Below are 21,728 nucleotides of genomic sequence, written 5' to 3' on the forward strand. Positions count from 1 at the left end.
AGTTTGTGTCGCACACTAGCTCCATCGCGTTGCCTTACTTGCTCTTCTGAAGGCGTGTTGTGTATTTAACAAATGAGCCACACCATGACAGCGCCAACATTACCCACGTGGAGGGATATGGAATGCACGTTAGATATTTACAATTTTATTCATTAGAGGCTACTGCAGGGTGTTTTGTTGAGAAGGAAGCAATGAACAATGGTTTTATAAATTCCGAGGAAATAATAACGAATCAAACGTGAATGTCTAAAACCAAAGAATAAACAAAAGATAGAAGGGAACATCACGTGCCAACTGCAAAGCACAGCAGGAAAAAAAAAGGAGGAGGAGGAGGAGGAGAAATTAAGGGGATGCCGAGAATTCTACCACAAGCACGTGATCGTGAACCATGATAGGCAAGCGGTTCGCTTGCGTGTGCTTTATGTTTGTGAAGTTGCTTAGTCCCTGGCACTTGCTATAATACTTCGCCACCGTTGCTTTCCCGCCCCGTTATCGCATACTTGCGACGCCCGCCGACCCAGAAAAGCGTGATTTGTGTCCTTAGGAACGAAAATTACCGCATGCTGTCCTTGATGTCCTCCGGCGCCGTGAGCACGTGGTTCCGGTAGACGTCATCGATGTCCTCATAGTCGAAGGACGAGAAAGAGTGAACCCCGATCAAGAATAAATCGCCGACACTCAGCTTATTGTCGATGTCCCGGATGTCCTCGTCGGAGTACTCAAATAGCACCAGCTCTTGCAGGGTTCCCAAAAACTGAAAACAATACGAAACCGCTTAAGACACTGGCATGAACGTAACTTTTGTTATGAGAGGAAGTTAAGACATGCAAGCAACGGCGAGCGACAAAGGGGAATCAGCGCTAACACAACTGCACGGACAGTGTATAGGCGAAACGGATAAACTCATAGTTCATGCTTTTTTGTTTTCTTTGAGAAATGCTTGACTTAGTTCTTATATTTTAGAAATGTTGGCACCACATATGTAGCTTTGAGTATTTTGGGTAGGCATAACATATGGGTATTTTGAATAAACTAGATTATCTTTTGCAAGGTATAAATTATGGTCAAGGTAACTGACTAATTATACAGGCATTAAAGCAGTTCGCAAGTATGCGGGGCTGTGGAAAGGGGCCATTTTAATCTGAAAAAAAAAACGGGGGAAAAAAAAAGTGATATAGCACTTTCAGCATAGTAGGACGTAGGGGTCGAGGAAACACTTTTCCAACATACACAGGCAGTCACTTTTCACATTAAAGGAAACGAAAATGCGTTCCACAATCTTTTGCCGATACCACACCATAAACATCAAACACCCCCACCAAAGCAAGGCAAAATAAGCTTACTATATTTTACCTTTAACCTAAGTCTGCGGACGCTCTGTAAAACTAAGCACCTCCTTCGCCAGCTTTTTCAGTAAGACTTCGGAGGCACCGATGAAGTACTAGTGGTGTCAGTGGTCCAGATAAATTCTGACCACCTAAATATGGAGTCTTCTTGTAAGGTTCCAGTCCAATTTCTCCTACTCCTTTTAATGTAATCATTATGATAGCCAGAACTAAAGGTTATGAAATATTTATGGCTCGGACTACCGCTATGAAAACCCAGAGATATACTCAGTGTACTTGGTTCCACATCAGTTAATATATTGTCTTTTCTAATAGCGTAGAGGCAGTAACACCTTTTTCTGGTGACCAACAAACTGGTTTTAAATTCAGCGGAAGGGCAACGTGGCGGCGCGACTGTGTCTCAATTTATACCCCAATCACACGGGGCACTTTTGATCGTGATCAAGCCTGATCGGGATCAAATTTTGTAATCGCGATTGGCTACTTTGCGCAAGCTGCGAAAAGAGCGATTGCGAATTCCTATCGCGATCGGCCTCGATCATGATCGAAAGTGCGCCGTATGACTGGGTTATCACAAAATTTGAATTCTGATACTTTACATGCCAGAACTGCGATATGATCATGAGGCTCGGCGTATATAGTGGAGAACTTCGATTTAATTTGGACCACCTTGATTTTTTTTAACATGCAGCTAAATCTATCTACAGGCGCATTTTTTAAAACTTTCTTCCCCATACAAATTTGACCACTCCGACGGGATCGAACCCGTCGCCTTGAGCTCAGCCGCGTAACACCTTAAAGCCACTGGGCTACACCGCGGCGGATCTGGGGTATTAGTCGTGATTGCCACTGTAGAGAAACTCCGGCACGGCATCTCTTCTCGCCTCAACCGACCACGCATGACGCCCCTTAACTTCCGCAGACCCTTGAACTTTGTATTTCTCGTCACCACAAGGCAGGCAAAAATGTCGGCGAAGCGTTAATCGATAAAACTTTGCGGTGATCTTACGTGTTCTTTGATGGAGCGGAGGCCGAAGTACGTGATGAACCCGCTGACGCGCTTGAGGTCTTGTGGGTCCTCGTAGTCCGTTGTCACAGAGAACTGTTGCGCTAATGAATGCTCTTTTTGTATTTCTCCAGGCAGTGAGAGTTTCTCCGTGATCTCGCCTTCCGTCTCCAGGTCCAGAGTGCGACTAAGTGAATGGAAATTTTATTTGTGTCATTTTCGTTTGAAATGAGCCTGGCTACATGTTGACGCCGTGTTTTTTAAACTTTATTGCTCGCTCTTGTTTTACACTAATAAACATACCCACTAAGCAGTCAAGCAAGTCTGGTTCGTTTCTACTCAAAGGTAGCGGCTCGCAAAAAACAAAACGCGGGGTATAATATGTAGGGTATCCTTTGTTTATAGAGATAATCTTTCTCGAGGCATAATCAGAAAATAACAAAATTACATCAGAGCTCTGCATCGTCGCAGAGCTGCAGCTGTGTTTCTGAAAACGTGTATGTAGTGGATGGTCGCCCCTTGTATGACCAAGTCGGTTATGTATCATAACCAAGTCTGGTTATGATACATTTACTTGTTCGAATAAATCACAGTTTCGAAATAGCGCTTCTGGTAATAGTCTGTTGGTTTAGTCTATCGTGGTTGCCCATGAACGCAACTTCTTTTCGTATTGAACTATAAAGCTTTGATTGGTTGAGTGAACATGGTTGCATACGAACTTGCCTAACATTCCATCTTGCTTACTAAACTTGCTTTACTCGCTAAAAGTGACCTGCACTGTTGTAAGTGGGATCTGCGAAAGCGAAAACGTAAGGGACGATGCTCACTTGAACACGACGCGGACTTCCTTGCCTTCGTTGTTACTCCTGAGCATCTGTGTCGACTCCGACCAGGCGTGCTCGATCACGTATCTCTGAGCGGTTCCCTTGAGGGCGTAATAAACCTCGGATGTGTCCGCAAGTTGATACTACGGATACATCAAGAGAATAGGGAAGAATTAGGCGCCGATCATGTGATACACTGTTCCGTAGCCTAACCTCGATGATGTCGCTGACGAGGAACATTGGCGCGACCAAAAAGACAACTCACACGGGAAGAAAGGGAAAGACAAGCGCTTACAAGCGCTAAAAGACCAAGGGTAGCTCTTGTCTTTGTCTTTCTTCCTGTGTGAGGTGTCTTTTTTGTTTGCGCCAATTTTCATCCTCAGCAATGCAGGACCAACCAGCTCAACGATTATTTCGATATCACACAGCGTGGATACTGCATTTGAAGTGAATATTGCAAAAACGGGGGCTTTGCATAGTTTTCGTTACGAGATAAAAAGCACCTCTCAGATTACCTAGGACCACAAATAACGCAGCTAACTCTACGATTTTACTATATGTACATATTTGCGAGAGGTGGACGAAGCGTGTCGAAGCGTGGTGGCACAACTTACTGTAGACTTGACACGGGTATGAGAGAACTATTTTGTCACATCTGAATAAATGATCAAAATATGTAACCAATACTGCAGAAAATAACATGTTGACCACACGTTTTATAGAGTTTTCATTCTTCAGCTTGAAATATAAGTAAGATACAAAGACCTTAGTAACACTTGGAATCTCCGAAGAATAATAACCAGTTGCAGAATTGGGCTTTCTGCATTACGCGGTATGATTGAGATGTACAAAATTGGCTCGGATACATCACTAATTTTCGAAATGTTTTAAGAATACGTTGATAGATGTTTATTTCATTTCTTTAGGGCTGTGGCACTTGACGTGAGTGCGTCATGAAGTAGGTAGGGCTAGGTATTCCTGTTTTCACTATACCGGCAAATGACACTGCTTGAAAGGTACGTGCGCAGAAATTGACGCTACATTTGGCCGCCTAAATGGACATTCTTTCTGTGACTCACTGTCCTCTGAGCTTCGCACTTGACGCAGACGGTGCCTTTCTGCCGTCCGTAGGTGGCGTAATTTCCGCAGTCACACTTCTCGAGGTTTTTTGCTTTGGTCACCTCGATGTGGCCGTGGTCCTCGTTGTGCACAATGTACAGGGTGTCGCAAGGACCATGCAGACCGTCCTGTATAAATTGAAGATGAGATATAATGCAATTTCAGGTATCCTTTAAAAAATTTAAACGTCATGCAGTGCATGGACCGCATGCAAGATACTTTAATAATATATATATATATATATATATATATATATATATATATATCCCGCATCTTTTTGCAAGATCACTGAGCGCAATAATCGGTTTCTTCCTAATATGTCAATCCGTAAGCACGCATTAGTAAACTGAACAGAAAACACCTTTAAATTGACATGCATTCAGCCGCAATATATGCGCATCAGTCTAATTGTCGATGGGTTTCATGGATACCAATTTTATCATGCATTGATTGGCTACGCCGGCGGAAGTGAATGAGAAGCCATGTGTCGCAAAAGAGCGCGTAATCCAAGCGCACGCGGCGTGTCACGCAAGCCAGCGAAAGAACACGCCGGCCCCGCGGCAACTTCAACAGAGGGGGAGAGCGCATACGCCTCAAACAGCAACGCGAACAACGGCACCTCGACGTCTAGAAGAGCATCGACGAAGCGACGTTAACCAGAGAGGGAGAGAACACGCGCGCGCCGAGACACCTTCTCACAAGGCGAGTCGAGAAAGAGATTGCTACAGCGTGAGCATGCGCCAACGGGATGAGTCATCACCCCCCCTCGACAACGCTTCGATGGCGACAGTCGAAGGTACGAAAAAATACGAGAAGATTCCTAGGCTTTGGCTGTGCTACGAGATCACGACTCCGATAGGAATGTTCGAGAACGCATGTGACGGCTACATAACCGCCGCGCGAGAATCGTCAGTGTTCAGTCGACACCGGTGAAGTGATGTAACGTGAAGACCGAGCGTCTGCGGAAGAAGGGGATTCCCCGGCAAGCTAGTCGACGAGTTCATCGAGCGTCTGCATTTCCGGAAGAAGTTCCTTCTTCGAGATTTGCCCCGAATTACGCCGAGATCGTCCGACTCCAGGACCAGCACGGTGTATACGATTGGACACTTAGTGTTTCTATTCATTTTGTACTTTACGTGTTAGACTCTTAGTGCTTGCCGTGAATTATTTTTCCTGTGTTTTGTGAATACCCATCTGATTTGTATTGTGTTGTCTAGCCTAAGTGTGCGCGTGTGTGTGTAAGTGCCTTGTGTGAAGAATATATTTTGTTGTGTTTTGACAACTCTGGGCTCTGACTCGGTCTTTGGACAGCAACCGGCGTTCGCTGGCGCACCAGAGGGCCCACTCTTAATTGTCCTTGCTTTCGTGGGATTATTTTCGGAAGCTGATAAGTCGGCTTTGGAATTTGGTCCGGCGTTTGCGCCTCGTTCACGGGGTCTGTGAGACCATGGAACATCTCTCGTTCTCGTTGTATTCACGTCTCACAGACCTGGAAAGTATTGACACCATGCCCGTCGCTATAGTAAAACGTGGGGCTGACCGTTAAGCCATTAGTATAAAAGTGACTCAGGAAATGAAAAATTGAAGGTGCGTGGGCTGGTTGAGTCGCAAACTGTCACGGCCTAAGCTTGTCACTATGAAATGCTCAAGCTCTTATGCCTCATCACGGAGCAACGTATACTGCTGCAAGTTGTCAAGCTTTGCTGGGCACGCCATGATTACGTGCAGTGTTTCATCACTTCGTGATCACCGCTTTCTATTTGTCGAATGTTCACGGAGCAACTTATACTGCTGCTAGTTGTCAAGCTATGCGGTGCACGCAATGATTACGTGCAGTGTTTCATCACTTCGTGATCACCGCGTTCTATTTGTCGAATGTTAAGCACTATAAATGGCTGTTTACGTTTACAAACCTGGCGGTGCCGGAACCAAGCGGCTTTACATCTTTCTTTTTTATTTCCTCGTACACTGCATGCTTTGAAGAAGTATTCAAGCTCTTAGACTGGGAATGCTTAGGAGTGAGTATCCACGGCGAGTATCTCAGCAACCTTCATTTTGTAGATGACATTGTCTTATTCAGCAACAATGGGGACGAATTACAACAAATGATTGAGGACCTTAACCGAGAAAGTGTAAGAGTGGAGTTGAGTATTAATATGCAGAAGACAAAGATAATGTTCAATAGCCCGGCAATGAAACAAAAATTCAGCATCGCCAGTCAGCCTGTAGAGTCTGTGGAGGAGTACGTTTATCTAGGTCAATTACTCACAGGGTCAATTACTCACAGAAAGAAATTTACAGAAGAATAAAATTGGGTTGGAAGTGCATACAGCAGACAGGGGTAACTGGAGATCGCAGGGAGAGGCCTTCGTCCTGCAGTGGACATAAAATATAGGCTGATGATGATGATGATGATGATGATGATGACAGCAGGCATTACCAAATCCTGACTGGGAGCTTACCACTGTCATTGAAAAGAAAAGTGTACAATCATTGCATTCTACCGCTGCTACCATATGGGGCAGAAACTGGGAGGTTAACTAAGAAGCTCGCGAACAAGTTAAAGACTGCACGAAGAGCGATGATACGAGAAATGTTAGGCCTAACGTTAAGAGACAGGAAGAGAGCGGTGTGAATCAGAGAGCAAACGGGGATAGACGATATTCTAGTGGACATTAAGAGGAAAAAATGGAGCTGCGAAGGCGGTGTAATGCGTAGGACGGATAAACTGTGGACCATTAGAGTTAAAGAATGCATATCAAGAGAAGGGAAGTGCAGTCGAGGACGACAGAAAACTAGGTGGGGTGTAGCGATAGCATTCAATGCTTGTCAGGCTTTCCGGCAACGGCCGCTTTTTTTTTTCTCTCCAACTTGCCTTGGCGCGCCACTGCCATTTTGCGCCCCTGAGGAGGTGAGTGCCATCTGGATCGTGTTTACGCAAGTAACCTAGCCTGGCGCGCCGCTGTATTAATGTTAAAAATGCTCGAAAAGGGGTTCGTGTCTAAGTTTCCTCGTAACAGAATTATGCTTTCCTGTATATTCAAATTACACTCCGACGCTATCATGCCTGTAGGCTGCCACGGACGCCGGCGCTTATGCCGACACCGACGTCGACCCCGGATTTTCTTTGACAGGACCCCTTATCGTTATCGCGTTAAAAGCACGTCTTTCCTTTATGTTCACGGCTCACTCACCTCTTTGACGTGGTACTCCCGGTCATCCGGGTTCTCGTGGCGTCCCTTGACCAGGTCTAATTGAAACAAAGACAGGATGCCTTTCTTCATGTTCCGCACCCAAAGAGGCTCGTTTTTGTCGATTTCAAACTCCTCGACCTGCGATGCATTTGCGAACACGTGGTTTTCGTTGAAAGCAACAATTTCTTTGAGAAACATTGCAAATTTCTCGTTGCGCTGGTGTCACACAGATATTAAGCGGTTAGGTTGTTAGAACACAAATTGCGGCTGCGAAGGAGTTATATGCAAAATTTTGAGAAAAGAATGAACGAACCGTTCAATCCTTCACACTTCCTGGCACATATAGCTGAGTTCATGTAAGGCAAATCACTGTGCCCCTGTATACATTTCCCTTTCTCTCCCTAACCATTTACCTCAGTTTCGGAGAAGCATCCTAGAGACAAGCTTTTCCGGTCGACTTCTCCACCTTCCTTATCATTAAACATTTCTATCTGTCTCTCAGAGCAACGTTTTAAACGACAATACCTTTCCTTCGTTGAACTTGGCAGCAAATGGGCGCTCGAGTGCTCCGACCAGATCTTCGTTGCGGCCATACTTGAACTGGTGATGAGCGACGTCGATGCTGTCAGAGTTGAAGGCTTCCGCTTCGAAGTCGACGATCTACAAGCAGCAGTGAGACACATTCAACTGAGCGTTCGCTCCCGCCTTCAAGCCCCTCTGTTATTCCTCGAGTGGGTGACCTAACCAAACCTTTTCCTAAGCAGTCAAAGAGTTTTGCGGCAAAGAAGGAAGTAGCGCACTATCACAAGAATGCCGTAGCAGCCGTTGGTTGGTTGACACGCTATACCTTGTATGTAGTTGGACACAGCCGAAGAAATGCAGTGAACACTTTGCCGTGCTTACCGAGAAGATGGTGTGATGTTCCTTCGGTTGCACGACGATCTTGCTCCTGAATCCGACGCCTGCGGACTGCAAAGGCTGCTCGGGATTTGCAACGTGCAATGTCCCCTTTTGCTTGTACACGTACTCTTTGCCCACGTCGAAGCCTGGGAAGTATGATATCACGTTACATCATTGTGTATCGCAAGGAATCGCGCCCCCTCAACAGGATAGAGTGGATCTTTATCCGCTTACAGCTTACGTGTTTCTTACGGAATGGGTAGAGCAAAATGTTCGCGCATAAATATTGTTTTCATAGGGCTTAAGGTCAGTTTCCACGTCACACAAACGCAATGTGAACCAACGAACGGTGTGAGAAACATACCTCATTGGCCTTGTATATACAAAGCCCTCAGTAACATTAGCCATATAGGACGTTTTTTTTTATTTTTTAGCTGCATAAAATTAAAAAAAATTGCATATTGCAGATAGCACATTTCTGACCCTTGATTGAAATTACTCGATGAGGCATCCATTATTTCTATGAAAAATTAAAATGCTTATTTGGGAGGTTTAGCTTCCTAGCGAAGGTCTAGAGAACTAGATCTTCGCTAAAATTAAATATTTTAAGGTACATATTTCAATCTACCAATTGTTACTAGTGAGTATGCCAGGAATATGCAATTAGAGCGAATTTTAAGGACGGCTGCGGTTGCGAGATAAGGGTCGTCAAACCTGCCGTAGAAATGAACTCTTTTTCCACTTACTTTTTACAGAAAGAACTGTTTAACGCATCGAAGCACAAAAGTAACTGGAACGCAAATGCATTTCGTCGGACACTTTGAAAATTAATATATCGAAACTATTGTAGCCCTGAGAATTCCCTCCAAGTGGATATACCTTGTATATACTCATTAGCTACAATTCGTAGATTGAAATATGCGCCGTAAGGTAAATAAAATAATAGCTTAATTATGTTGATAATTCAATTCAGCATTTTGGTTTCTTATACAAATAGTGACCGCCTTATTGAGTAATTTAAGGCGAGGGCTATAATTGGGCTATCTGCCAAAGACTAAAAAAAAGTTTCGTGCAGCCAAAGTAAAAAAAAAAACAAAAAAAAAACTGTATTTGAAGTTTAGTTGAAACTGCATTCCCAGTGCCCTGCTCACGAGAACAATTTTCACACCTTTAAGCAAGAGCGGCGTGAACTCTAGCGCAATTTGCTAGGCGTCTGTGTGCTGTGATGTGTCAGTGAGCAGGACATATCTATGCGCGTCACACTTACTTGCCTAAGGCGGTGATCTTCTTCGAGTACTGAATGCGGCCACGCGCTAACGTTAAAAAAACTCACTCAACTCAGTCTTGAGCTTCCTATGTGAAGCTTCCACAGTGAGCCACAATTAGCCTGATCTCGTTTCTCTTTGTACTAATTTTCCCCAACAGGCCTCGAGCCATCATTGAAATATATTAATCTCGCTACATATACCCGCGTCTCGCCTGTAAACAGATCGCAGTACTTATATAATGTGCACTATCATTTTCCTTATTGTTCCCCTACGCGGAGTTAACATAGAGGCGTATCCCTTCGGGCGAACTCTTAGCCTTTCTGATAAAAATATTCCTGTTTCATAATGTTGCCATTACAGACTCGCTAGTTGAACTACGTAGCGAAGCGAACAGCCAAAGTTTTGATGCTGCGACACCGCTATCAACTAATTACTCTCTTGCTCCATTTTCCCCCAAAAGCTTCTGACGTGACTTTAGGTTCTGCGGAAAAAGTTTTCTCTGAGGCATTGCGAAAAAAAAAAGAAAAAAAAAGAAGACAGGAAAAAGATAACGTGCCAAAGTACTGCGGCCTTCTCCTACCTGAAGTGGCCACAGAAAAAAATAGTATCCATAGAATCTTCATGATGGTGACTCAACAGCTAGCATCCATTCCTTTTGGATACTACGTCCGAAGGGTGCTTGCGCAGTCACTTTTGTGTAGCAGTGGTCTGCCTAACTCGAGAGATTCTCGCGGGAGTTTAAGAAGCATAAAGGGGAGGGGGAGTCAGCTGAGGGCGATGACTGGCCTGCGTTTGGAAGAGAGTAGATAGGTCTTCCCGTGCCTCGTGAGACATTGGAGCCGGGCTAGAGCGTTTCGGACGAAGAGGCAAGAGTGCTTTATGTCGGTGGTCGAGCGGATCTAAACACGGCCCTGCCATCGCTGTATCTGCTCTTGGTTCATATTTCAATAATTGCGAGAGTGCGATCTTCTTGTGTGTCGCAGCGCAGGACCCGTGTAATCTAGTGACCGTGCACCGGGAGGTTCCTCTAAATGCCCGGATAAAAATAAACGGGGACAAGGAGGACGAATCGGGCGAGTCGGAACTTGAACGCGATAGCAGCGAGCCATGTTGTCGTTCTTACTATGATGTGTCGCGTTTCGTTTGCGATACAGTTCTAGTTGCAAGACAGCGCTAGTCTCGTCTGTCTATCTCTTTCTGAGTCTTCGTTTACCGTGCGTTGCTATCACGGAAGCACTAAAGCTCGGGGTCGTCTTGCGTTATTTTGTCTGCTTTGGCGTTTTGTGGTATTCCAGACTGCCAGCTACTCCCGATACCTCTTGCTTCGAAGCTCTCAGCAATTATGTGAAAGAAACATGGTGATAGGTCATTGATGACAAGGTATAGATATTATCGGGACTCCTTCACTTCATACAGAAAACCGGGGGTGGGTGGGTGGTGCGCACAGAGACGCTACGAGTCATGTGGAAGGATGTTTATTGGACAAATCGGCCGTTGCATTAGTGCTATCTACCTACAAAAAATTAAGCTACACGCGTTTACGGCAGTCGATCCGGCACCTGCGAGCGTTTGATTCATAGTATCCGAATTATGAATACGAGTGCAGACACGCTTGCGCGGAATTAAAAAAAAAAAAAAAAAAAAAGCATCGGTGTACGAAAGCATCTCAGTGGTTATGCCGTTGCACAGCTGAGCGCGAGGTCGTGGGTGCAATTCCGGCCGCGCGGCTGCATTTCGATGGGGGCGAAACACCAGTGTACAACGCCCACACGTTTGTGTACCACGATTGTGTACCACGTTCACAATCGCCACGCCCTGGGCGCACGTTAAAGAACACCAGGTGGTCAAACGAAATCCGGTGCATTCGATTGCAGGGTCCTTCGTGATACAGTGTGCAGTTTCTGGTCGTGAAAATAAATTCGCAATTTAAATTTTAACTGGGACGGAAACAGTCTTTCGCAGTGCAGACCGCCACACTGGGCCCCTTCGATTATCCGTTCCTGACAGTCCCGGACTGCCCGAGACAGTGCTTTCAGCCAATGAGCGTTGCGTATGCAGTCTTTCGGAGAGTCCGGGACTGTCAGAGACGGATAATCGAAGAGGCCCACTGATTGTTTGTTGCTCAGATAAATATTGCTCGCTCGATGCGCAGGTATGACCGAGAATCCTGGGGGTTGTCGAGGTGGGCGAATTGGCTATATGATGCATTTTTGAACATGTAGCACAGCGCAAACGAACGGCTACAAAAGCAAGAAACAAGTCGCAGTTTCGCCCGAAAAGAGAATCGTGGATTGCGACAGCAAATTAGTGGACAGCTATACAAATTAAGAATAGTGGTTTTATCGTTCGTATAAACTTGTAAACATAGGCACACTAACTAAATTAACAAGCATATTGTCACGCGCGCACAAGCAAACATCAAGCCATCTCACTCGATGACCGCGGAAACTCGCTGTGAAAACGCTGGAGTGAGTCGGTGCAGCCGCGAGTGAATTGAGCTTCATGCCGGCACCCGCATCAACGCGATTTTAGCCGCGAAAACACAGGGAGAGCGGACTGTGCCCCCGTCACAGATGCCTTTCAAGATACAGCCGCGTGGGCGGGCGCTCGCGGAGCAGTACCCCCCCCTCCTCCTAAGGGTTCCATACCGGCGGTACCGCGCGGCCACAGTAAAGCGTGGCCCCTCCACCTCCCTACCCTCCCTCCGGAGCGTTGTGCGTGACTGGAAGAAGGCGCGCTTCCTGCCCGCGTCCCGCCCTTGTGTGCGCGAGCCGCGATTGCTGGCTGACCGTCGCATGCTTGCACTCGCACATACAATGTACGGCGCGCGGCGACGATTTTATCGCCTGTGGACTTTATACAGAACCTCACGGCGACGGCAGAAATTCGCCTAGAGTGTCCATATAGTTGCTATCGCAATAAAACGACGACACGGCGCTCAATTTGAAATGCTTTTGCATTAAGATACATCCCGCTTATACAGGGTGTTGAAAATTAAGTTTTACGGAATTTCTAGAAATCGCCTATGGCAGGTAGCGTAATTCTTATCATTAAGCTAGGTTATTCGATGAGGCGGAAATTAGTAGCACGAGAAATCAAAACACATATTCAACTAAATAAGAATTCACTAATTAACTTCTTAGTTAATTAATTTACGACACATATTCTAATTTGCGAATTGTAGCCGGCGAGCTTGCAAGACGCATCCACTCAAAATGAATTCCCAGGATGTCATTCTGGACATCTGGTGAAACTGGTGTCATTCTGGAAGTTCATTCCAAGTGGATAAGCCTGACAAGCTCACCGGCTACAATTCGTGACTTCTCCTTTGACTATGACTTCTACCATCATCCTTTAGTGTTTCCTTCACTTAGTACCCACGTCCGAACCTATTTCAGTGGTTATTTAGCGTTAATCTTTTTTCGCTCGGTCATTGTCATTTTAGGCCGCTGTTTCATGACTTACACGACACGCATGTCACAACATTCATGTCGTAATACACTCCTGTCATACTATGCCAATTTTGGTACATACCAAGTTAACGAAGCGACCATGAGAGCACCAAGACATAGGCGGCTGTTTCATGACCTACATGACACGCATGTCATGGCATTCATATCATGACCTATCATTTGTGTTCGCCATACACTCTTGTCATACTATGCCAATTTTGGTACATACCAAGTTAACGAAACGACCATGAGAGCACCAAGACATAGGCGGCTAGGTAGATAGATACTGTCAAAGTGGCAAAATTTCGCCAAGAAATGCTTCGCATTGAAAACGCATCATGCAGCACAGCCGCATCATAATTGCCATTATGTGCTAGGTAGCTAGCCGAAGTCAGATTGAAATCGAAGCCATTTGTGTGTCGGCTGTGTAGGCCTAACTGAGTTCGCTTGATATCGAGACATGTGTTGACGAGTGCGCGCCAGGCAAAGGTCTAATATGCGTTGTGTATTGTTCGGTTCCCATAAGCCCGCTTCGCTGTTATACAGCTGTTATGCTGTGAAGCAAATTAGCAATGAAAAGGGGCCACTGTTAGAGATATAGTTCGTGTTACCTAATTATACACGCGTGAACATGTCTCTAGACACAGTGCTAGCACCCTGACATCTAATAAATACACTGGCAGCCATTCAGAGCTGTTTTGGAAGTTACTGTGGCTCAGGAAAAAAAAAGAAAAGTTTTTTTTTTACTTTTATTCCGTCCTTGTCCTCAATTGAATTCACATGTCCTATGTGGGATCATTTTCACGGTGTACATATCAGTGCTCTTTTGCGTATACAATCTCTCGCAAAAAGCATCATCCTAGTGAAATGCGACGAGCATTCAAGCTTTACAAAAGTAAAAAAAAAAGGGCCTCGCCTGGATTTCTCTAGCTCAGTGGCGTAGGCATCTGCGCCTTGAGCTCTTTCATTCAAAATACCCCAATAAATCTTTACCTCTTCGCCCCCTCCCCCGCATCACGTTTCATCACGAATAGATCCCGTATGTAAGGTTAAGTATTATCACTTCATGACAGACCTGTAAGGGTATTCGTATTTTTCACGAGCCGTACAAGACTGCAATGCTTTGTCAGAGGAATTAGTGGAGGGCAAGAATGTTAATTTGTTTTATAAACAGTTGCCTTCTTCAATAATGCTTTATGGACGGTGCGGGACTCTGAAAAAAATAAAGAATAAGGAATAAACTGCTTCAACCAATAATAAATTAGAAGCCGCCCTCGAAATGCAATAAGACGGAGAGGGAGCTCGAATAATACTGGTACGGGGATGATGATGTTGTGGCCTCAACACATGGCTCATACCGACGATGGCGGTTGGCCACGCTGGAGGTAATGAAAAGCACGTACAACAAAGAACAAATCGTTCAAGAAAGCGTTTTCTTTTGTCTTCTTATTTTTTTCGAAGGAGTGAAAGCACCGGGTCTTCAAGCTAGGGTTCCATTATTGAGACGGTAGGCTGCAGTCGGAGCTGGGCACCACGTAGGTTTTGGCGAACTCCAGAGTGCTGTTGTAGAAGCGGCCGTCGGGGCCGGACAGCTCGTGGTTCCTGTCCAGGTTGTAGTCGCCGCACAGGCCGCACAGCTTGCCGCTGTAGAACGGAGCGACCTGCAAAGAGTTCGAGGAGGTAGCGTGCAAAGAGCGACTCAGAAAGAGGAAGGCAGCTGTAGAGGGTGACGTCACGAAGACGAGGCCAAGCTGTTGTCGGCAATTTTTTTCACCTTTATTTTTTTCTGTGAAGTTATTTGCTACAATTTTGCGGCAGACCAGATAATAAAAGTCACAGGCCTGCGCGGCATACGCAGCGCCGTCACAGCGTAAGCTGGTGAAGCGGCTCAAGTGTCGCTCCAATTTCGGCACCACGCACAACAGGGTCTTCGCGGCAAAGTCTATTCGCCTCGTTTTGATAAGAACGATCTGAATTGTCCGCCCGGCGTCGACGGCGAACTGCGGCTTCTAATGCTCTCTGCACAGCAGTCTGCTGTGCAGACTGCTGATGATGCTGTACTCGATGATGGTTGGTTGTAGCCGCGCACGTAGCTCTACGATTCGCTTCTTCAGCAGCGGTTCGTACCTTGCGAGTAGACGGCATAACGTGTACGAAAGAGGTATCCAGAGTGCCAGGTACGGTTACATGCAGCATGCAACTGCTATATGCAACTTACATGTCGGGTACAATGCGTTTGCAGGCGCCTTGACTAATGGCGCTACCATACTGGCGGAGGCTGGGGATCGCTTTGATTAAGCGCCTCATCTGAAGCGCATCTCGTCGTCTGCGCCTGCGCGCTTGCCTAGGGAGCATTTGCAGGGCAGTTTTATGCTGCTCGATAGGAAGCGCTTGCGTATTTCAATGGTAGAGTATCTGACTCCCACGCAGCGGGCGCCGGTTCAATCCCGGCGGGAACCGGGTCCTTTTTTTCCCATTTCCGGCGATAGCGGTTACGGTCACAGGCGGTGGCGGCGCACACCATCGCGAACCGAAATGGCTATTGGAATGAGCCCATAACAGCTTACGCTGTAAAAAAGCTGGCGAAACACCTTGAGAGGACCGGTATTTAGCAAAATGAGAAGCACAACCTCGCGGTTATCATAGGTTTATTTACCCAACAGTTTCGGTCGGTGCCCATAACAGCTTACGCTGTAAAAAAGCTGATGAAACAGCTTAAGAAGACCTGGCCACCCCACACACACATACACCTAAGCATAACGGTATGTAGTTAAGAAGCAAAAATAAATATAGAATGCATTGTACGTGGCTCACGTACAGACAAAGCATACTTGCGTATGCCACCTGTCAAAAACGTATACAAACAATATTTCCGATAAACATCAAATGAAATTAACCATCAGCAAGATTTTGCAGAAACGTGAATGAGTTTATGGTAATGATGTTATACCCAGTACACACAGTAATACCCGTAGTTGTTTGAATGAAATTTGTGGGATGGTAAAGAGCTGTTTTTCCCATTTTTAACTGCAGCCTCAAATGAAAATCCTGCTCCCTCAAATTGGTAAGACTTCACATTCTCTCTAAAGTGCAAGGAATATCATTCAAGTCTGTTCAGCTCGCTGATGTACGAATATAATTTTTGCACCAGTGACGGATTTTCCCACGGTCCTATTATTTTCATCCCGAAATTGCCAAACATTCTTTTTTCACACGCCGAGTTTGATTCAAAGAAGTTTTAATTGTAGCTCGTGAAATTTAATGCAAAAGCCACAGTTGGCACGCTGAATTTAGAGAGAGAGATAAATGAGATCCGAAAGTTCGAATTGTGAATAGCTCAGCAAACCGATTACCCAAAAATATAAATTATGGGGTTTTATGTGCTCAAACCACGATTTGATTATGAGGCACGCTTATAGTGGGGGACTCCAGAATAATTCGGACTCCCTGAGGTTCTTTAACGTGCACCTAAATCTAACTGCACCGGTGTTTTCGCATTTCGCCCCCATCGAAATGCGGCCGCCGTGGCCGGGATTCTATCCCGTGACCTCGTGCTTAGCACTAAGCCCAACACCATAGTCACTAAGAAACCACGGTGAATTACCCCAGGAAATTAAGTAATATGCTAATTATATTTTCAGTTGATTAGCATTTAGTTGTTTATTTGGTAGCAATGTACTCTTGATGAAGAAAAATAGAGACGATTAACCTGCTCCAATATTTTGCAAATGTGAAATTGGTCTGGAGTCCAGAGGATTCAAGGTGGCTCGAGAGTTAGGTGGAAGAAGACTTCACTTCACCGGCCTGAGTGACAGTTTAGAGTCCTCCTGGACACCTTAATGTGTGCGCGCAGTTCTACCTCTCTCACGTGTGATGTCATTACACAGGAGATGATCACGTGAGAGTAGCAGGTAGCTACATTTTGACATTTGCTCCCGCTCGCTCAGTCGGCTCCTGTGCTGCTACTTGTTGTGAAGGCTTATGTAGCGGCAGACCAGACGACTGAGCCAGCCGGAGTGAGTGTCAAGGTGTGGCGATGGCTTGGTCTCACGTGACATACCTGTGCCATGATGACACGGCCCTTTCACATCCTGGGAAAGGAAACCAAAAGTGGCAGTAGAAAAGCTAATATTATCAATAAGTTGTGGCGCTCTAAGGCTTTTCAGCATTTTGGCTAGAGTGTCGTGCTGTGAGAATTTTAGTACAAGCAAAAAAAAAAAAAAAAAAGTCGAGAAATCTTTTTCGTGCAGCGTTTGCAAAAACGTTGCTTCACATAATCAAGTGTATACAAACCTGGACAAAGAGCATGTTTCCATTGAAGACCAAGTAGACGCCGTACGACTCGGACACCTAGCGCGAACCACGTTTCCGCAGAATTCTCGATCCTGAAGAGTTCCGCGCCGTGGTACGTGTGCCGGTAGGGCCTCTCTGTCGTGGTCTTCAGCGTTGTACCGTCGACGCTCACTACAAGGCCAGAGTCTCCAGTTGCAGGCTGTATTTCAACCTTGGTCGTGTGTATGAAGACTTTCAGGGCCTGCGAGGTACAATGCATATAAGTTGGCACTTGCATATGTTGGCGGAGAGTGATTAATGGTGAGCAGCTTAACGTTACATAGAGGGTGCCTGTTTTTTTTTACAGAATCTTACAAAAATCGCCTGTAACAGATAGTCCGTTTTTCGTCATTGAACTTGGATACCCGAGGTGGTGGACATCACTCGCCCAAGAAATCCCGATGAATAATTGCATAAGTAACAAAAAAAAAACACTACTTAACTTTCTAAATAATTATTTTACAGTACATATTGCAACTTTCCAATTGTAGCCGCTGAGCTTGTAAGGCAATTCACTTGCAACGACTTCTGAAATTTGTATGGGTTTCGCGATATGCGCCGTGAAACTAGTGGTAAAAATGTACTATTATTCCGCTCGCTATCTATCAATTTATGTATTGACGCAGAAAAGTAACTGAAACGTGCCATGCGTTGCGCGAGGGCAGAGGGCACCGCCGCGACGCCACGTCACCAGGGTGCCTCGACGGAGCAGTCGCGTGACGTGCGCGTGCGGGTGCTGCCCTGTCGTTCTCGGTAGCTGGCGCGCGGTCTGTATCTTTCTCTCCCTCACCCCCACTCTGCTTAACTGCTGCGCGCGCCTGCAGCTAATTGGTGGTCGCCGCTGCTGCTTCCTCGGTCTCTCGTCGCGCAAGACGTCGGTGGCATGCGGCGTCGGCACCGCAGGCTGCTGCTGCTTGCTGGCGTGGGCAGCACGTGCCTCTATGGTACATTTCTCGAAGCGAAAAAGCTACAACGACCGCTCAGCGGTATTCAACTGGACATTAATGCTTTCGCATTCACAACTCATAAGAAGGGCTTAGGGGTGCTGGCATCTTTTTAAGTATGTCCATATATGAATCTACTTTTATCAGTCCAGATATGCCATTTTCGTAGGGGCTGGCTCAGCCTGCCGCCCTTTCCCACCCCTCCTCAATTGTCGTCCCGTTTCCCTGTCTCCGAGTGCATTCAACAGCAGTGTCACTCCACATTTCCCGCTATGTTATCCTTAGGAAACCTTTGTTTCGCATTTTGATTAAATCTGCACGCATACTTGTTTGCGGAGCTAGAGGGAAATGGTTCCGAAATGCCTTCATTCGACTCAGTGAACATATTTTTTTTTTTTACGACGAAAAGTTGCTGCATTTACCTTGGTGAACGTAGGGTTGTTGGTAGCCCGAGCCAAGACGAGGAACCGCTTGTTCTGTGAGCAGTCGCGGGTTACCACCTCGTAGCAATCTGTCTGGGGCAGTTCAATCGCGGTGCCATCGAAGGTGCGCACACTAAGCGACTGCAGGTCACAGTATCCTGCGTGACGACATAAGGATAAAGGACACTGCCGCATCACCACCCTAGAAACACAATTCGCCTTCTCAGTTCGGGTATCACTTCGAGATTCCGGAGTCTTTCTCTAGGTATAATCAGCGTTAGTCTTCTGCCGAAACCTACTTATTAATCAATATCGCCTGACAAATTACCCTTGCAAGATTCTACTTTCATCGATTGCGCGGTAATAGATTGATGATTATAAAAGAGAAAATGACTATCGAATTTTCAGTTCGCCAGAATCCCAGGGCCGGTACGACAGTGTGATGTCTTGGATTGCAAACTGTTTCCTTTTCGCATTTCGGCCGCTGTGGTTCGGTGAAAGTTCTTGAACCTTCCTGAGCGATGACAAAAACGATGGCAACGATGACGTCACGATAACGACGGAGAAAATATGACGCCACGGTGAAGATGACTAGGATTGTGGCAACGCTTATCACTGTACGACAACGCGAGAAGGCCGATGGCACGACGACTGAAATAGAGGTAGACCCAGGATAGAATCCTTGTTGTGGAGAACGTGTGCTCTCTGGCAGCTTCTACGCTGACGGTAAACATAACCGCAATAAAATTAAGTATCCTTAATGCACGTCAATGTAGCAAGAAAAACAAACCATGCTTGTACAGCGAAGAGTAATCTTCCATGTTCGTGTATCCCATCTCGGCGAAGACCTTGGGTGTGAGCACGTGGGTCAACAAAGGCACGCCGTGGTACTCGACGCTGTGGCCATCCTCGCGGACGACTGTGATGTCACTGCGCAGCTTCTCTTTGGGGTCCCACCTAGGAACTTGCGACACCACGTGAAGTTTGCCATTCTCGCCCTTGAAGTTCAGGCGCAGAACACGCAGGAACGGGTCCTCCGGTAGGTGAAGCACAGGGAACAGCGCTTGATACGGAAACAAGCGTCTGTATAGCTAAATGAGAAAAAAATAGAAAAAAATCGGCCATCAGGGGTTTGTTGTTAGCTAGCTGGGCTTACGAAGGGGGCTCTTGATAGGAAAATAACAGTTGGTCTCTTTACATAACGCTGAAAAATACGCAATGAAGTGGATTGGGAATCTAACACGCGTCACGTGGTTATAGCATTGTGAAGCTAGCACGCAGCACAGTTGAGCAGTAAAGACTGACAACGGAAGCCGCAGTGTGCTTTGTCGATTAGTCTACGCAGAATCGTAGGTACTTCGGCGTAACTAGCTATAATTCCAATTGCGGCTGAGGGATTGTAATGCCACAGCTTCCGCTATTATTTTCATTATAAGACTATACGGCCTAGGGAACAGTCGAGCGGGAAGAAAACGTTCTGTTAGGCCTCATAAGCACTGCACCTTGGTCGAGTCAGTACATGACTATAAACATGCAGCCAACAAAGGCCAACATGCAGCCAACAACTGTTAACTAGTACCCAACAAGCTGTAGGCTGAGAAATTGAAGAAAGTGTACTGGCAATGACATGGGAAGTACTACAGGCAGTACGGATTGCTCTATAATGATGTCAACATTGTAGGTAAAGCTAGAACAGATAAACCTATATGGCTTAAAGCTCGTGCGAGTTCAGCATAATTGTTGTTGACAACGAAGGAGTGTGATTTCCTTGACAGTAATGCTTAAATGCTTACGGATGTCCTCGTCTTGTCTGTTGCCGCGGGGTTTGAGTGTCACGTGGTTTATGCTGCAGCGCACGCGCTCGTTTTGTAAGTGTCTATTTCTCGTGGGAAAAGCTCAATTGTAACTGTAGCGTCTTTCCTGTAAACTTCTGCCTTTTTCTCCGCGGTCTTTCCGCCAGTCTTGCTCACAACTATAGTTAATAGTTACAGCTACAGCTCTTGGCGTTAGCTGGGAGGTCGTGAATGCCAGTGCGTCATCCAGGGCTAGATATACGATTCCTTCATGGCTTGGGACTTTGTGCAGTAAGCAAGTAAAGGTTCCTACTTACCGGCTTGTAGTTAGCGTACTCTACGTCGGCCGTGAACTTTCCGAAGCGACTGGAGTGGCGAAGCAGCTTAAGGCAGTGGACACTGAATTCGGTGCTATTTTCTCTACTAGCTTTGCATTTCCGGGCTAATTCTGCAAGAAGCTGTTGCTGAGGTGTCCTCTGCCGAGTGGTTTTCCTTGCGCTGCTGCAGTCAGCTGCCTTTCGTCATCGTCCGTATGCGTAAACCTCCCCTTGATGGTGATCTGTTGGGGCAGGCAAAAAATGCGAAGGGCGTCACGTGGTGAGAAAGAGGTTTTGGGCTGCTTCGAGCCAGTTCGAGTCAGTTCGTCACTGCTTCGAGAGATTGTGTCGAGAAATGATGCTAGGTTTTCGATCCGCGTATTTTCGATGGCAGTACAAAGCTGACCGGCGAAATTAAACATGCATTTTCATGCGGATTAGGCAAGTGAAAGATCATTGATAGCGACAGTAATGCTTTGCATTGGGGAGTCTGAGACTACTACTAAAACACACGTGAACGGGAGAAACAGCGGTACTGTCTTGTCACACCAGTGCTGCGTAACGGTAGTCATCAGGACAACAGAACGATCGTCTGAATCCCGGGAGCTTGTTGGCCGCCTGTCAGTGGCAACCCTTAAATTGTAAAACCATCCAGGCTAATGTTTCGAAAGATGCAACTCGGACGGTGGTTCGAGTCAGCTTGACTTACGAATTATAGCACTAATTTGAGTACGCAATGTGGTCTCAAGAATGACATTCGTTAGTTACACTTTCATGTTATCCCCAGCAGGAACGTGTACTTGAAGCGGAC

The 21,728-nt window shown here is 46.1% G+C and overlaps 2 protein-coding genes across 2 annotated transcripts in view; both read right to left on the reverse strand.

Moving 5' to 3' along the window:
* The window catches only part of LOC119432807 (vitellogenin-2), a 48,045-nt gene extending 37,565 nt beyond the window's left edge, over positions 1-10,480 (reverse strand). The window contains exons 1-8 of the mRNA XM_049659430.1: positions 10,238-10,480; positions 8,393-8,535; positions 8,015-8,149; positions 7,490-7,627; positions 4,256-4,423; positions 3,180-3,319; positions 2,356-2,539; positions 558-754 (exon numbers count right to left, since the gene is read on the reverse strand). Coding sequence (XP_049515387.1) covers positions 558-754; positions 2,356-2,539; positions 3,180-3,319; positions 4,256-4,423; positions 7,490-7,627; positions 8,015-8,149; positions 8,393-8,535; positions 10,238-10,280 — 1,148 coding nt within the window. The 5' untranslated portion in view covers positions 10,281-10,480. The remainder of the gene's footprint in view (positions 1-557; positions 755-2,355; positions 2,540-3,179; positions 3,320-4,255; positions 4,424-7,489; positions 7,628-8,014; positions 8,150-8,392; positions 8,536-10,237) is intronic.
* Positions 10,481-14,450: 3,970 nt separating this feature from the next.
* Positions 14,451-21,728, reverse strand: part of LOC119432808 (vitellogenin-2-like) — a 38,309-nt gene continuing 31,031 nt past the window's right edge. Inside the window, 7 exon segments of the mRNA XM_037699964.2 lie at positions 14,451-14,770; positions 17,403-17,459; positions 17,461-17,643; positions 18,808-18,965; positions 19,598-19,898; positions 20,918-21,057; positions 21,060-21,159. Coding sequence (XP_037555892.1) covers positions 14,606-14,770; positions 17,403-17,459; positions 17,461-17,643; positions 18,808-18,965; positions 19,598-19,898; positions 20,918-21,057; positions 21,060-21,159 — 1,104 coding nt within the window. The 3' untranslated portion in view covers positions 14,451-14,605.

This window comes from Dermacentor silvarum, chromosome 11 (assembly GCF_013339745.2).
Source record: "Dermacentor silvarum isolate Dsil-2018 chromosome 11, BIME_Dsil_1.4, whole genome shotgun sequence".
Classification (NCBI taxonomy): Eukaryota; Metazoa; Arthropoda; class Arachnida; order Ixodida; family Ixodidae; genus Dermacentor; species Dermacentor silvarum.